Source organism: Prinia subflava, chromosome 1, assembly GCF_021018805.1.
Source record: "Prinia subflava isolate CZ2003 ecotype Zambia chromosome 1, Cam_Psub_1.2, whole genome shotgun sequence".
Taxonomy (NCBI): Eukaryota; Metazoa; Chordata; class Aves; order Passeriformes; family Cisticolidae; genus Prinia; species Prinia subflava.
Window position 1 is genome coordinate 123128897 of NC_086247.1, and position 16620 is coordinate 123145516.

The 16620-nt window shown below is 38.7% G+C and overlaps 1 protein-coding gene across 1 annotated transcript in view; it reads left to right on the forward strand.

Annotated features, from left to right (window-relative positions):
- The first annotated feature begins 7543 nt into the window (after positions 1-7543).
- The window catches only part of MACC1 (MET transcriptional regulator MACC1), a 37434-nt gene continuing 28357 nt past the window's right edge, over positions 7544-16620 (forward strand). The window contains exon 1 of the mRNA XM_063411038.1: positions 7544-7692. Coding sequence (XP_063267108.1) covers positions 7690-7692 — 3 coding nt within the window. The 5' untranslated portion in view covers positions 7544-7689. The remainder of the gene's footprint in view (positions 7693-16620) is intronic.

The window sequence follows — 16620 nt, forward strand, 5'->3', positions numbered from 1 at the left end:
GCAACCAAACCCAGTACCTGTTTAATCTTCAAAAATGATGTGTAAGCAATTGATGAATAAAACGTGATCAATCCAGGTATCTTATACAATTTTATGATAGTTGTAAAGATAATTTTTTATATACTACAGACATTATTGAAAGCCTATTTCTAGTTGTACACAATGTTGGAGAGGTAACCTTTACACTTCTTTATCTACCATACCACACAGTAAATATGACTAATGAATACTTAAGGTATTAGACATAAAGTACCGGATATGATAGGTCAAAAATGTTCTAACCTTAGAGCACTGTTTCAGTTGTTGCAGATATATGCAGACATTTGGCTTATTCTAACAGATCACATTTCAAGGATATGTCACAGCAAGTTGTACCACACTGTTGAATCAAGGAGGCCAGATAACTGTGAGAAGAGACAAGAAATCAGCTTTTAGCTCCCCTCACAACTTCTCACCTGACTTTTTGTTTATCTGCTCTTTAGACCACTGTTCATAAAAACAATTGTGTTTGGGTTTCTTATATAATACAGGCTAAGTCATCCTTAAACCTAGGAGAAATGTTTTCTACTAAACTGAGAAAAGGTTCTCAAATGAAGGAATAAAACAAAAAATTAACTCTCACTTTACTTTCTTTAATGAAAAGAACAATAAATATGTGGTTTTTAGGTTTTCAGGGCTTATTAGCTCCCATATTAGTGGAGATAAAATCTGTTTTAAAGGGATGAATAGCTGATCTACAGCTTAAAATTATAATTACGATGCAATTGAAAGGTATTTAGCAAATAATCATTCAAGTTGGTAAGAAGGTATAACCCAAAAAATTTAATGCCTTTGAGCATTTCCAAAACTGCATTTTTATGAAGCTGAAGCAAAAAGGAGAAACCCAAGCTAGTAAGTACTTAATTTCGGTTTTAAATGGCATAAAGAATATGAAACTCTTATTATTTACATCAGTTTTTGACCCTTATCTAACATGAAGAAAATCAGTTTTACGCTTTCAGTGGTGCTGCAATGCATATTTCAGATCTTACCCTGATGTCCTAAATCTGATTTTCAGAACAGGCTTTCCAGACAGGCACCTAAACAAAGGCTTATCTTTCAAGGACATCTGGTATCTCCTGACTCCCAGAGTGAGGCACTCATGGCCAGATTTTCAAGTTCTTAATATACTCATTTCATACTGTTGAAAAACAGGTCCATGTTGACAATGTATACGGTCAAAGCGAGCCACCTACTACTTGAATCAGCAGAGCTGCTTGGGTTCTGCAGTGAGATCAGATTCTGGCTCTTGATGTCTGTGTGCTCCTATGAGCAAGATCAGCTTCAGGATCCAAATTTCTTTTGAATTTCTGTTTTGAACTGGATTTTTTCCTGTTAAAAAAGGAAACCTTCTCTGGATTTTCTGCTTTGGTTTCAGTCCCTCTTTCCTTTGTGATTTTCTGTGAGCCTCTGAAGTCTAATAATAGAGGGACCTTTCTTCCACAGATATCATCAGCTTTTTCAGTTGGATGAGCCTTTTCATGAAACTTAGTGTTCTACCCAGTCTGAGAATCCTGTGCCTGCTTTAGGCTGAACTGGGTCATGAATTCACAAATGATCAAGTAGAGTCTTATATAGAAATGGCATGATCATGTAGACCCCATTTCCTGAGGAAATCAGGCTAAAAGTAACAAGAAAAATCTTTTTTTCTCTTTCTCTAGTAATCAGCTATATTCTACCCAAATATGGCTGAGTACAGTGTGCTAATAATTTCTAGAAATATAATACAAGAAAATCTGAGATAGAACAGTATTTTTCTTGCCTCATTTCTCAGTGCTGTTTAAGACATGAACTTTTTGACTCTTACCCTGACCTTTTGCCTGCAGATTTTTATTTACTGTCCCATGGAATTTTTTCTTTGGTGACATGTAGTGTAAGTGAAGTGGGATTTAATGAGGAACTAGGACTGGAACAGGATTTTTCCGACCTGAAAGTTGTTTTGCCCAGTCTAATGCTACAGGAGGAAGTGCCATGAGGCCCTGCTCTCTGCTGCTGCTTCTGCTTTGGATCTGGAGGCATCAGTTCGAGGACTCCAGGACTGGTCTCTGCAAAACACTGCTTGGGCTATGGGGGTCTTTGCCTTTGTTTAAATAACTGAACTGGTAGGATTGTAATCTCAAGCCGAACTTGTTTGCCTTCTTTGGAGGTCTCTTTGTAATTTTCTCTGTAAGAATGGACTAAGTGAATCTTCCCTGCAGAGTGCTGCAGATTTGGCTGTGGGAGAGAGAAGCTTGCTAGTGACAGAATGGAAATGGTATAAACAAAAAATACTTTGTTTAATGAACAGACTTTGCATAAAGTGATCTAGCAACTAACAAAACTAAACAGTTTTAGTTACAGAGAGGAAACAAATGTGTTTGTGGTACAAAAGATATCTTGTGAATCTTTCCCTTGGGCACAAGTTCCAACCCACTTGTTATTTCAAGAGAAAAAGAGATCTTTCTCCATCACTTTCAGGGCTCTTCCTCCAAGTCCCTTTTGGCAACCATATGCTCACCATTCAGGAATGTTCCTGCTGTGATATTCTTCAGTCCAGTTTGCCAGCTAATTTGTCATTGATTGAATGATCCTCTTTAATAAAGATTTTGTTATTTAAAAAATGTTCTCCTTTTAATATAATTTCATGTGCCATCAGCATTAAGACATGGTACACTCATTCCTTCATTAAGATAAATACTAGAGGAAAACAGCAATTTTCCTTGAGTTGTTGATACATGAAAACCAGAACAATTCTCTTTTCTGTAGAGCTGGCAGCTCTTTTTTTAAAAAAACAAAACCCAACAAAATCTAACGAACAAAATCCCCCCTCCAAAAAAACCCCAAAAAAACCCAGATCCAAAACCAACAAACAAAACCCAACCCTCCCCTCAAAAAACAAGCCCACATTTCAGTTCTTGATCCAGATTTCCATGGAAAAATTATTAAATCTTTTTTTTTTCTCCAGAATGCAAGGAGATCTAGTAAGTACAGGTATAGCTTTTGCTGATCAATATAGCATCTTCCTTACAAATTCCATTGCTGCACAGTGTTGTTTCAGTCTGGCCTGCTGCTGCCTTCAGCAGTTTCAGTACACACTTGTGCTTTGGCCACAGCTTCCCATACTATGATACTCTTGCTACAAGTTCTGTGTATTCATTAAAGAGTGATGTCTCAGATTTTTTTAAAGCAAATCTTCACCTTGACTAAGAGACAGCCTGCTGGGGATACAACACAGTTTGAGAGCTGTTTTTCTCATGTTTAACATTGCCCAGAGCTGTATCCTGCCCTTCAGAAACCAGGTAAAATCTTTCTGATTCTTTTGGTTCACTATTTATCAGGAAAAGTGGGTTTGCCTGCCTGGGTGGAGTACTCATTAGAGTTTGTAAAACCTGCTTTGTTTTAGATACGTGTGTCAGTGTAAGTCATATCTCTTAAGAATGTGATTTTTGGCAGTGTTTGATACTGGCAAGAGCCCTAATGTGATACAGAACTGGCAGGAGCGCTTTTAGTGGTATGGAATATACTCAGAGGCCTGGAATCAGTTAAAACAGCTAGAAGTGCTTTTGCCAGCATTACTATATTATTAAGCATTTTCTAGCATAGACCTGTCAGATGACCAGTTTTCACCCCCACGCTTCTCTTGGTTATCAATTGTTATTTTATTGGGAGGAATATCCAAGCTGCTACCTCATGTGTAGATATCTTTGGCCTGAATGTTTTCTGCCAGGGAAGTTTTTCTACCATTTGTGGGAAGGAGCAGGGAAAGAATAATATATTTGACCATGTCTGAGTGGATTCTTTATATCCAGAATGTCCTGACATTGAACCTTTTCCTCCTCTCCTCCAGATGCAATCATAAATCATAGTGTAGTGACCACAGCTAATTTGTGTTGGAAATAATTATAGAGGTAACTGTCATGTAACCTACGGTTAATGGTGCCCCTCTTGATTGGCTGTATTGATGGGCAAGAAGTTTGTATTTGTATTCTCATGAACTTCATGAAACAAATGGGATGGGAATGATACACAGTGTCCAGAGAGGCCTTGGTGTTTTCATTCTTCTGATAAGAACTGCAGCAAGCAGATGCAGGTCCAAGAGTGTATGCTGCTTTCTGCCCCAGCTATTCCTTCTGCTGCAAGCAAATAAAATATGTTTACACACAGATCCTAAGTGTGCCCTTTGACCCTACAGTCATTGTTAGGTTTAGCCATCAAAATCTGCAGTGATTTAAACACACAATCAGTGAGGGGGAAAGCACACACTGTAATCAGACAGGAAGTGAATACATGGCTGCCACGTCCCGTGCATGTTATGTTACTTCGAGCCAGCACGTGATTGTTTATGCTCCCAAAGTTTCCAGGATCCTGTCACCACTACCAGCAAGGTTGCAAAAGCTAAAGGATGTGGCTTGGTGGCATTCACCCACCTCCAAAGTGAGGTTAAGTATCCTGAGGCGTTGTTTTTGCCCTGGAGCTGGCAGGTGTTGGAGACCAGCTCTAATGCTGTTGCTGCACTTTTCCTGGGCTCAGATGGGCTGACCCACCACGGCTGGATTCCATCCAGGGCTTACCATATACATGTCCTCCCAGTTTCCAGACTTCCCAGCTTGGAATTCTCCTCATTTGTCTTTCTTCTGTTCCAAGAGGTTTCTCCTTAAATTTTCACTGATTTCAATGACCGAAATGTATCTGAGAAGTGGGTCAAACTTGGCAAAAAAATTAAAAAAATTGCCAGGTGAGACTGTCAGCATCTGCTATTGGTTTTGTCTGTGTGTATAGCATGTGTGCACAACCAGTGCACTTAATTAAACACATGAAAGTGCTTATTAACTGTCCGCATACTATTTAGCATTCCTAAGGCCTAAGAATGTAAATGTCTTTCTGTAAGACTTTGCTCTGAAAACGAGTCAAACTACAGAAAACTGCAGTGTCTCATCAAATGATGTTCACAAAAAAGTTGTTGAAGAGTCTGGGTTTCTGAGGAGTCTGGAAATGAAAGCTGACATGTCAGAACTGTTTCTGGAGTGCTAGCAGACTATGCAGTGCTGTCTTTTAAATATGTGGTTTAGATGCCTTCAAGGTAAACTTTATTATGCAACAAGAAGTGGCAGACTTTAATAAATATGTGGGAACTAATAGATGGTCACCCTTGCAGGGAAAACCCAGAGAGACTATGTTAATGCTTGGGCCCTTTTGCAGTCAGGAGTTTTCCAGTGCCTAAAGGGATGCTACAAGAAAGCTGAAGAGGGACTTTTTAAAGGAGCATGTGGGGATAGGATAAGAGAAAATGCCTTTAGACTGAAAGAGAATAAGTTCAGATTAAATATTAGGAAGAAATTCCATGCTGAGAGGGTGGTGAGGCACTGGAACAGGTTGCCCAGAAAAGTTGTGGGTGCCCCATCCCTGGAAGTGTTCAAGGACAGGTTGGATGGGACTTTGAGCTATCTGTTTTAGTGCAAGATGTCTGGCTCAAATAATTTTATGATTCTGTACTTTTATGAGACCCAGAGATCAACTCAAATCTTGTACATGCTTTATTTAAGTCACCAGAGTCCCAACTGCAGCTGTATGGGTTCTAAACTAATTTTCTACCTGAGAAACAGCTGAGAGGGATACTATTTTAATTGAGTTTTGATTCATCCCTATAAAAAGGGATGCTAAAAATCATCAGCCTAAACTTAAAGCCTTTCTGTTTAAGGTAAAATACCACTAATATTTTTAAATTGTTCTTTACTCAGAAGAATGGTTTGCTAAAAACATCTGGCTCTGAAAATACTACTACATTTAACCAACATTTCTTTTATGAGGTAATGGTCCATTCAGAGAAATGAAGCCTAGGAAAGTTGTCTTACCTAAACAGAAAATTTAAAGAGTAGTCTGAGATAACTAATCGATCCCTGAAAAGGGATTGAAATTTAGGGTTTGGGTCACCAAGATCTTAATTTATTATTGGATTTTATTAGTATGACAGTGAGTTTCAACTGGTTTTGGTTGTCATTGTCATTAGAATTAAACACACATGATAGACAATACCTACCTCAAGAAAACTGAAAAAACCCAGAAAATGAAACACATAACAGAAATTAAATACTTGCTGTCTTAGTAGCTCTGGGTAAGCCACTAAATGTCACTAGAAATTTTTCCCTTCTCCTCCGGGTCTGACAGGGCTTATCTGTTCTACATTTTCCATTTCCAGATCTTGATTTTCCAACCTATGCTTTTAGAGAAGCAGTGGTAGTAGAAATCACCTAATTTTTCTGTAACTGGCAGTTTTAACATAGAGTGAATAAGCATGTTATATTACTCTAACATCTTGCTTCTGACAGAAGGATAAAGCTCTCTCAAAAATCTGTCTATTTGCTTAAATCATCTGGAGATGGGGCATCTCTTTTTTTCATCTTTGTCACAAGTGGTGAGGTGGGAAGGGCTGTTATCTGGGGTGGGAGAGAAAGTGTTCAGTTCTCTGAATGGTGCTGTAATGGATTGAACATTTAGTTGAAATAGTTGTCCATTTCAACTTCACTTTTTTCAGGATGAAATTATTTGCTGAGTTTCACACCACTTTACTGTCAGATCAAACATAACCACTTATTTTGGCAGGTTGCTTATTTGGTGGAAATCACCCACCAATTAGCACTATTCATAAACAGCCAGGATTCTGCCTTTCTCTATTTTTTTTATCCTGTCTGAGTTATGCTTCAACTTTTTGGATGCAGGTTTAGCAAGCCTGTGAAGCCTCTTTCCATGAAAGGAGGGGTTTAGCTGTGAGGAGTCCCAGGTGTGATAAACCCACAGGTAGCAAATAAAAACAGGACAGGCAAATCACCCATTCTCCAAGTCCCTGTGACATTCCTGACACATGTTTTCTTATCTCTCTGTTCCTGTAACCTTTGTCCTTCTAAACTTTATTCTATGAAGTTCTTAAATCACTGAAAAAAACCCAACCCTGCAATATAACATATAGGAAACTTTGCTATTTTCTAAAGGACATGGGGCTAAAAAGGAACATTTTCCTCCTTACCCTGCCAAATGTCTCTGATAATATGTTAGGCCACTGCCAGTCCTCCTTCACTTGCTTCCTTATATCCAGTTGTCTGATTCTCTGACATACACAGAGATGTATGCCTAAACCGGTCATACAGGTTCAAGCAATTTCAGTCACTGTATTCACTGCCAGTAAATCTAATTATTTCTAACTTGACCTTAATCAGAAGGCCACTCTTTGAACTCCTCCCAGCAGTTCAGGAGATCTGCAACATGGTGCGTGAAAGCAGAAAATGCTCAGTCTGTTCCAGTGGCGCACAAGGAGCACATGCTTCCTCCTTCTCCTCTGCTTATCTCTCTCCCCCCGAAGGTGAAACTTCCACACCACCTCTCCTGGTTTCAGGTGTAATCATAAACCAGCTCAAGGCAGTGATGGGTAATGTAGTCCCGTGGTTCACGCCTGTCTGTTTGAGCAAGCGGTGCCAGGTTCCTGCCGGACTGCACATTCCAGCAGCCTTTGCTCAGCGCTGCGGGAGGGAGGCTCGCCAGGTGTGCTCCAGCACCACCTGAGCCCTGAGCACGCCAGAGCGTCTCTAAGCCAGAGCAGCAATAAGTGCTCCTTCAACAGTACTGATGTCTTGAACAAAAACTTTCTTTGGATCTAGGGAAAAGCTCTTAGTTTCCAGAATGGTGAGTTTACTTTTTTTTCTTTTAAGTATCTTTTGCTGCTTATGTTTAAAATACATTGGAGGGTCTGAAATATCAGAGTAGTTTTTTGCCTACTACTACTGCATCAGTGCAATACCATCTTTTGGCCATTGCTAGTTCCAGGTGCTACTGGAGAAGGTGCAGAACTTAAACACATTTTGAATTGCGTGGTATCCTACCCTGGGGTGATTGGGGATGTGCGGAGAAAGGCACTTGCTGAGTGCTGGTGATTGCCTTTGCTGAGAGCATAAATAATGGTGAACCTCCTGAAATTTTTAATGAGTCTTAAGCTCACCTTCTGTGTCTTTTTACTTCTGTGAAATGAGCTGCTGTAGATCTGTGTGTGTGCGCATGCAACTCCGTGGGGTTCAGGTTTTTTTGCTGGTTGATTGGTTGGTTTGGTTTTATTGAAGCAGTAAATGAACTAAAACAGTCCACACATGCAGCTGTTGGGTTGGCCTCTGGCTCTGTGAGTTGGAGATCAGGATGGTGAACACTCCCTAGCAATCCTCCCTGAGAACAAGGCAGCCATTAGAAGCCAGAAAAGGAGAGTTTAAAGAGCGCACATACTTCTGAACATTAAAATGCTCATTCTCTATTAAAAGAATCCTTGAGAGGTAATACCTCCAGCCTAAATGGAGGCAAGACCTATCATGCTGACATACTTGGAACCAACTGCCTTTATGGGTAAAATATAACAAACAGAGCTGTCTGGTCTGTATATAAATAGAAAGATTTAAGTGAAAGACAAAAAATAAGCAGTTCTTGTTCTTTTCCTACCTGTTATTACCACTCAGCTAATTCCTCTTTCTTTTTTTATATAGATGTAATTTTTTTGAGAAGAAAGATCAAAATTTTAACAGCTTGGGAATAGTTTTTGACTGGAATTATTATGAAAGGGAAATAGGTGTCCTCCTGAGTAACTGATATAGGGAAAGAAGAAGTGAAGGAATTATTCGTACTGGGTAGATCTTGGAATGCTCAGATTGCCACACTGGCAGCACTTTCCCTGGCCCAAAATCATGTGTTTGACAGTAGTTAATATAAAAGGTTCCAACACTGAACTTGTACCCTGAAAACAGTTGCACAGTGTCTGTGTTGGGTGGGACATACACAACGGGATTAACAGCACAAGTTCAAGCTGGTTATTGACATGTTAGAATCCAGAGAATGGTGTTTGCCTTGGATACATTAAAAACAAGGAATACCTTCATTTGTATTCACTAAATTACAGAGTACAACAATATCCTGTGGAAGCATGTTCAACAGGCTAATAACACAGAGTCATGGAATCAAAGAGTTTCTTAGGTTGGAAAAGACCCTTAAGGATATCAGGTTCAACCATTACACCAGCACTGCCACGTCTGCCACTAAACCATGTCCCTGAGAAGCCACACCTACACATCTTTTAAATACCTCCAGGGATGGTGACTACACCACTTCTCTGGACAGCCTGTTCCAAGGCTTGACAACCCTTTTGGTGAAGAATTTTTACATAATATTCAATCTAAATCTTGCCTGGCACAACTTGAGGCCATTTCCTTTTGCCTTATTGTTTGTTAGCTGGGAAAAGAGACCCTCACCTCACCACAGCCTCCTTTTCAGGTACTTGTAGAGAGCAATATTGTCCCCCTTGAGCCTCCCTTTCTCCAGCCTAAACAACAGCTCCCTCAGCTGTTCCCCAAAATACTTGTGTTGTACACCCTTCATCAACTTTTTTGCTCTTCTTTGGACTTGCCACAGCAATATATTGTAATAGGTTTATTTAGCATTTGAATGTTTGGTTTAATTTCTTGTGCTGTCTCAGTTCCTTGTTTTTCTCCTGTTATTATGAAAATGGCTAATTTTGTTCAATTGCATATTTTTTTGTTATTTAACATTTTTAAACTCTTTATCACAGTTATTTCCCCCTTTGGCCTAGGAATATTTTTGTTTGGTGGACTCTCTGTGACAAATTTCTATGAATGGTATCCAAGGGAAAAAAAACCCCACAGAATCAAACAAACAAAAAACAACAACAACAAAAACCAAAACCAAACCCACAAAAAAACCCCCACCAACTTTGATGCTCACTCTCTGAATTTGGATGCTATTCCTCTCTATTTTTCAAAGTAGATAAACTCAAGATCCTTGAGAAACTGCATGTGTTCATGGTACTGTAAACTTTGACACAAATCCCTGCAGGGAAGTCCACCCTTGAAATATAGATACAAAACATGTGGAACAAACACCAAAAACCAATATAGTGCAGAAATATAAATCACAGTGCTGTAAAAGTCAAAAGGCTGGCTTTTTCTCAATTAGTCAACCTAATCTGATGATCTCTAGAGGATTTCCTCCTGTATGGAGAGCTGAGCTCTGAAGTAGTGGCAGCTGTAGTTCATCATATTTCTACACCACAAACATGGTTCATACTTGTAACAAAATTTGTAAAACAATAACCATAGTTCTGCCTGGAACTATAGGATCTTCTATCACTTATCCTACTGCATAGAATTATAATTTACCTCACAGATCCCACAGTGGGAAATAAAATATGATTTGGAAAGATAAAAAAAGCTACTTGAATGTCATCCCTTTCCTGATATCCCATATACTGTTGCTATCCCCAAATATTTAATCTCATTTTACCTTCGATATTTTTAACTTCTATGGAAGCCTTTTCTTCTCTTGCCCTTTTTATGGAATTATTTTCAGTTCATCTCCTTCAAGTCTGTAAATTCAGGGGAAAATAGTTGGATTTTTTTCCAGAAATTGAATTCCAGAGTAAAGGTGATATCATATACTAATGGAAAACTAATATCATATACTATAATGGAAAACATGTATTTCAATTAGCCCTGCAACATTTTACCATCTTTTCATCTTCTTCTCCGTACAGATGAGTATCCCATTTGCATTTCTGCATATCCCTTTTAAACTGCTGAAGGTCATGCTTAAGCTTTTCCTAAGAAATTTCAACTAGATTAGAAATCAGCATTTATGAGTAATTTCAAATTGTTCCTTGGAGACCACCTCTTCTTATGTACAACAAACCTAATCTCACACTGTCTGATTTATTAGGCTTTGCCTAGTTCTTCATAGTCTGCTCTAGAGTTAATAATCTCAGTAATTTTAGTTTGTGAGCAAACACAGTCAAATCACTCTCCCCTGACTTTCTCCTTCCACCCTCCAGAATTCCCTCAAAGCTCCTATTGGGTACTTCACTCTGTGGAGCCACTGCAGGACATCCTCACCAAGGAGCAGTGGTGAATCTGAATCAGGGTTTTGAAACACTGAAAGCATCAGAAAACTGCAACAATTGTATAGCTCGTGGCAAGGGAGGTTTTGGGCTCTGGTTTGGTGTCCTTTTGGTGATAAGAAAAAGTTTTCAGGTTTGGAGGTACATGAAATTTTATAGGAGGCATACACTGATAAATTACTGTAAAAGTAGGAGTCCTTTTCTTGTGCAGCTGAACTTCACCTTGTAAGCCAGCCTGACCAAGGAGAAGATGGCCATTTAGCTGAGAACTGTATAATATGCTGCCTCACACTTGCTCTGTGAGGGACTGCAGGCTGAAAAGCTCTATGATCTCACAGCCCAGAAGAGAATAATTCAGGCCTTATGAGTGGGATATGCATTTGTGTACAAAAGAATTTTATACAAAAGACTTTAGATGACAATTATTTGAGTCCAAAATGTAAAGAGTAGACTATGTTGCCATTTTCTTCATCTCTCTCAATGGGGAAAGGATCTTTTTGAATTATTAGAGGAAGTCTGCCTTCACTGGAGACTCAAGTACTTACGAATCTTTGTGTTCTTCTTCACTGCACACCTGTGAGATGGAAAGCTGCCACTTTATTTTGGGTAGCTCCTTGAACTCCATTTAAGCTCGGTCATGGCTGTGTGCTGCAGAATGGGGCAGTCCCCTTTCTCGTCCCCAGCTGTTGCTTCCTGCAGGCCAGCACAGGAGAGCCCTGAGTCACTGTGCCTGGACCAGCTCCTGGTGAGGCCAGACCAGCACCAGCGTTGATGCAAAGGAGATGCAGGGCTGCTGTTTTCTGGAACAGCCAGACAGCCAGCCACCAGTCAGATGGCATCCCCAGGACCAGGCTTAGCCTCAAGCACAATGCCACAGGACCTCATTTCTCTTCTAATACTTTAAAGATGGGGGAGACTTGACCCTGCTTCTATTGCAGGCTTGCTCTGAACTAATTCTTTAATCTCTCTCTCTCTCTCTCCATGGAGGCATATAATATTTCCCTGCATTAAATAGGGGTTCACAAATATTTAAATTGATTAAAATTATTCTAAAGCATATTGGTTTATACTTTAATCTGCACTGACTTCTAGTTAGATATTATTTCAGTTTTCGTCTTTACCTACTAATAACTTCCAACAGCCTTGCTTGCCCATTGTGCCAGTCATCCTGTGATCATGCCAAAGGACAAGCTGTATCACAAAACATTCATGTAACAACTTGACAAGGAGTTGTTCAAGCTCTCACCTGAGCCTATGTCTGTAAAACATACCAACTGTTTCATGAGTCAATGCAAAGCTTGTGACCCATCAGTAGCAAATTCAAAAGCCTAATTTCTGTCCTATGATCCCAAATGGGACCAAAGTTTGGCTATATATTTACATCAAGAGTAAACTTTTCCCACCTGCACTAAGCTGAGCAATTAAAAGGAATTACATTGTCTGAAATAACTTGGGGCAGGGACAACTGAGGACACTTTGGTTTCTTTATATGCATGATCTCACACAAGACCTCTGAGCCCTGGAGAAAAGGCTGTGATGTGATGATAACCTTCTCATGTTCATTCTGATCCACTAGCTTTAGCAGGATCTCTGTAAAGGTGGGACAGGTGGGGCACTGTAGAGAGACAAGAAATATTGATTTATTCATAGGACTGCCCTAATTCCTGTAGCACTAATTGTTACCTCTAGCTCTGTGTGAAATTATCATGTCTCAAACATGAGTAATGACAGATTGTTGTGCTCAGGGACTCCTTTTCTTTTCTTTTCTTTTCTTTTCTTTTCTTTTCTTTTCTTTTCTTTTCTTTTCTTTTCTTTTCTTTTCTTTTTCTTTTCTTTTCTTTTCTTTTCTTTTCTTTTCTTTTCTTTTCTTTTCTTTTCTTTTCTTTTCTTTTCTTTTCTTTTCTTTTCTTTTCTTTTCTTTTCTTTTCTTTTCTTTTCTTTTCTTTTCTTTTCTTTCTTTTCTTTTCTCTTTTCTTTTCTTTTCTTTTCTTTTCTTTTCTTTTCTTTTCTTTTCTTTTCTTTTCTTTTCTTTTCTTTTCTTTTCTTTTCTTTTCTTTTCTTTTCTTTTCTTTTCTTTTCTTTTCTTTCTTTCTTCTTCTCTTCTCTTCTCTTCTCTTCTCTTCTCTTCTCTTCTCTTCTCTTCTCTTCTCTTCTCTTCTCTTCTCTTCTCTTCTCTTCTCTTCTCTTCTCTTCTCTTCTCTTCTCTTCTCTTCTCTTCTCTTCTCTTCTCTTCTCTTCTCTTCTCTTCTCTTCTCTTCTCTTCTCTTCTCTTCTCTTCTCTTCTCTTCTCTTCTCTTCTCTTCTCTTCTCTTCTCTTCTCTTCTCTTCTCTTCTCTTCTCTTCTCTTCTCTTCTCTTCTCTTCCCTTTCACTGCACTGAGCAGTGGTTACTAATATGGCAGAGCAGAGAGGTGCTACTAATCAGGAAAATATGTAGGAGAGCCCTTTGGACCTTGGAATTCCCTGCTGTATTTTAACCAGTAATGATTGTTCTATAGCCACAAAACACACAGCAAAAGCTATTGTGTGCACAACTCACGTGCCCTAGATAAGTAAGAACTTCCCTAGACTTTTCCTCATCTCATGTAATAAATAATAGCAGAATCAGAAGGACAATATTTTGGAAGTCTGAACTTAATGGAAGTTGCATTTTCAACCACTGAAAATATTTTTTTTCAATAATAAATAGTATCAGACTTCTAAGTCTGGCTACTATTAAATGTCTTATTTTACCAGCTAAATGAAGACATGGGAGAGAGAAACACTGTAAGCTCTGTGTGTATGTATATCAGTAATTTTCTGCTACATGTTATACATAGCTACAGTTTACTTGTATCTGATTTCTGCTCACAGCTGGAAAGCGAAGACAAACCCAGCAGTGTCAAAGGCTGCCAGAAGATGTTATGAATACCTGCCTTGCTCCAGTTAATTGCCTTTTCAGGGTGTAAGCACTTGAGAGAAGGGCCCCCTGAAGGGCCCTTATGCAATTATTTTTATCCCTTTGGCCTCAGTGACAGTTGTCTTCCCATGACACTTTAAAGTCTTGCTCCCATTCACAGATTTTTCTGGGACAAGTTGTTTGGAGATGGATTTTTAAGGAATTAGCACATGTTTACACAATTCTCACAGTAGGGGTGGAAGATATTAGAATATGGTTATCAGTTTCTTCATGGTTTAGTCTTCGCATCTTGGTTTGGAGTTTGGAGTAGTTAATCTTCAAAGATTACCTTCAAAGGTAACCTTCCAACTCAAACTATTCTATGATTTTATGATGTGTAAACTTGTCTATCTCCATTTTCCCCCATCCCTACCCTTCCTTATCTTGTGCATTAAATAATCAGTTTGTTGGTACAAGGCTCTGCTTTTTATGTATTTTTACAAAGCTTAGCAGAGGGATGCTATGCCAGTTAGTTTTACCAGAATATCAATGTAAAAGTAAAAGAAAACTCTGATTTGGGACCCAACACAATATAAACACAAGCTCCAAGGCTCAGAATTGGATTTTTTTTTTCCTACATTTTCAGTTCAATAAAAAGTGCTACAATCACACAGTTTGTCCACAATAAAAGCTAGGTAAAATTCTATGGCCTTGATTCTTCATAGGAAGAGGAAGGATGATTTTTTTGTTGGGTTTTTTGCTTTGAAATCTATGAGTAAATCAAATTTAGTGATTCTGAAACCATCAGCCATAGAATTTGCCAGATTTTTATGCCTGTGGTGCCAAAAACTATGTCTTGGTACAGATAGATCTGTGAGGCTGAAAAACCTAAATGTTTTCTAGGTGGCAAATCATGTCTCTCCTAATATGGGAAAAGTGCAGCAAAAGCTCTCTCTGTTTCCCTGTAGGCAAAAAGTTCACTTATGGATTATGGGTTAAACATCAGGTTTTTTTAAATGCTAATCTCTAAAGAGTTCTAAAATTAAATTCCTTGTATGGGTGCTAGTGATTCAACATACTGAATGATGATGATTGACAGTGACTTATCATTTTAAAATATTGCTAAAATCAGCAATTTGATATGAAGCTGTACTGTAAAATAAAATTATCTGAACTAGTTTTCACAACAGAACAAACTGTTTAGTTATATTTATCAAGACTTTTGGGGCATAACTGCATTTCTTCTTGGTGTGGACTGAAATCTCCTGAAGTTCTGAAGATTAGAACTTGTGCTATGTTAGGCAAATGTGTTCTTATGTTGTCATTGATGACCTTCTGTGAGATGCTTTTCACATCTGGTGGATTTGACATAGCTGTATAATAGCTAACAGAAAAACACTACATTATAGAAGGTGTTTAGATCACGATGATTCAAGTTTTGAGCAGAGTTGTATGTATTTCTATTTTTTACAGATGAGGGAACCTATACAAATACAGGGTGATCTGTCAGGAGCTGAACTAAACTAGCTTCATGCTGGCCAACATTTGGACCATGCACCTCCAAGAATATTTGCCAAAATAAAGCTTGGATGAAGTTTGGGAAGTAGAATACATTTAATTTAAGTATTGATTGACATAATTCATGCTTTTTTTTCCCTTTCTGTATTAGACAATATTTTGTTGGAGAATCTGGTGTTCTGCAAATATCTGCTTGTCTTCATCAGTGACCTGAAATATAGATGAATAATTTCCATAAAAAGGAGGCTGAAAAACACGTTCAATAAATTGCACAATCAGATTACATGTGTCTGTAAGATAGAGATAAAACAAATAACAGGAGTCTCCTGTCTCATTACAGCCAAGGAAAAATGCCTTAAGGAAAATGACTTGGTGTCATGCAGCAAGGTGCACATCAAAGTGTGTGCTTGATTTGCTATTTGTAAGCTAAATGTTAAAAGGATGTTTATGATATTTAGGACACCGTGACACTTGTATGCTTTAATCAAGGAACCACTGACAGTGATGGCAAGGATATATGTGCAATGGTAGGAGTGAGCTGATCGACCTAAACAGCTTCAGTCCTTCAACTGCACAGTAAACATTTTGTATATGTTCATCTCTACAGAAAAAAAAAATCCAAAACACGCAAAAGAATTTGGTTAGGAAAAACTAAACAGTGGAATTTTGCTTATATGGTTCTACAGAATTTCACATAACAAAGCACACATTTTGAACCTTATTCTCTTGAGGTGTAGGAGCTAGTTAAAGGTGTAAAACTCGAGACTTGCTGCCCAGGAGGTGAGATGGGTAAGGGAATGCTTTGATCATCAAAGTCAGTGACCTTATGGAAGGGCTGTGAATTCTTCCTCCCACGTTGTGATACAAATGGAGCAAGGACAATAAACTCATGAAGGTGAGACCAGAAAAAGTTTTTCTTTAGGGCTGGCATTTGGAAGGTGTTCCTGAATAGGCTGAATTCTCTGACCTAACACATGGCAGGTGCCTTCAGGTTCCTAACTAGGAAAATCAAAGCACTAAAAAGCTATTGTAAGTGAGGTCTGGATGTTAGTTTATTTACTTGTATTTGGTTTATTTCTGTCTAAAGCAAAGGCTGCTCTGCTGTTACTGATCAAACTGAAACACGCCAGCTAGAAAAACTCTAGCTTCCCAGAAACATATATCCCAAAAGAAATGGTCTGTGCTGGTACCTGTAGGGACTCTGTGCCCTGGGCTGTCTAGAGATATTTAAGATGGATGTCTGTTCCTTTCAATCTGCCGGAGCCAATCTATGG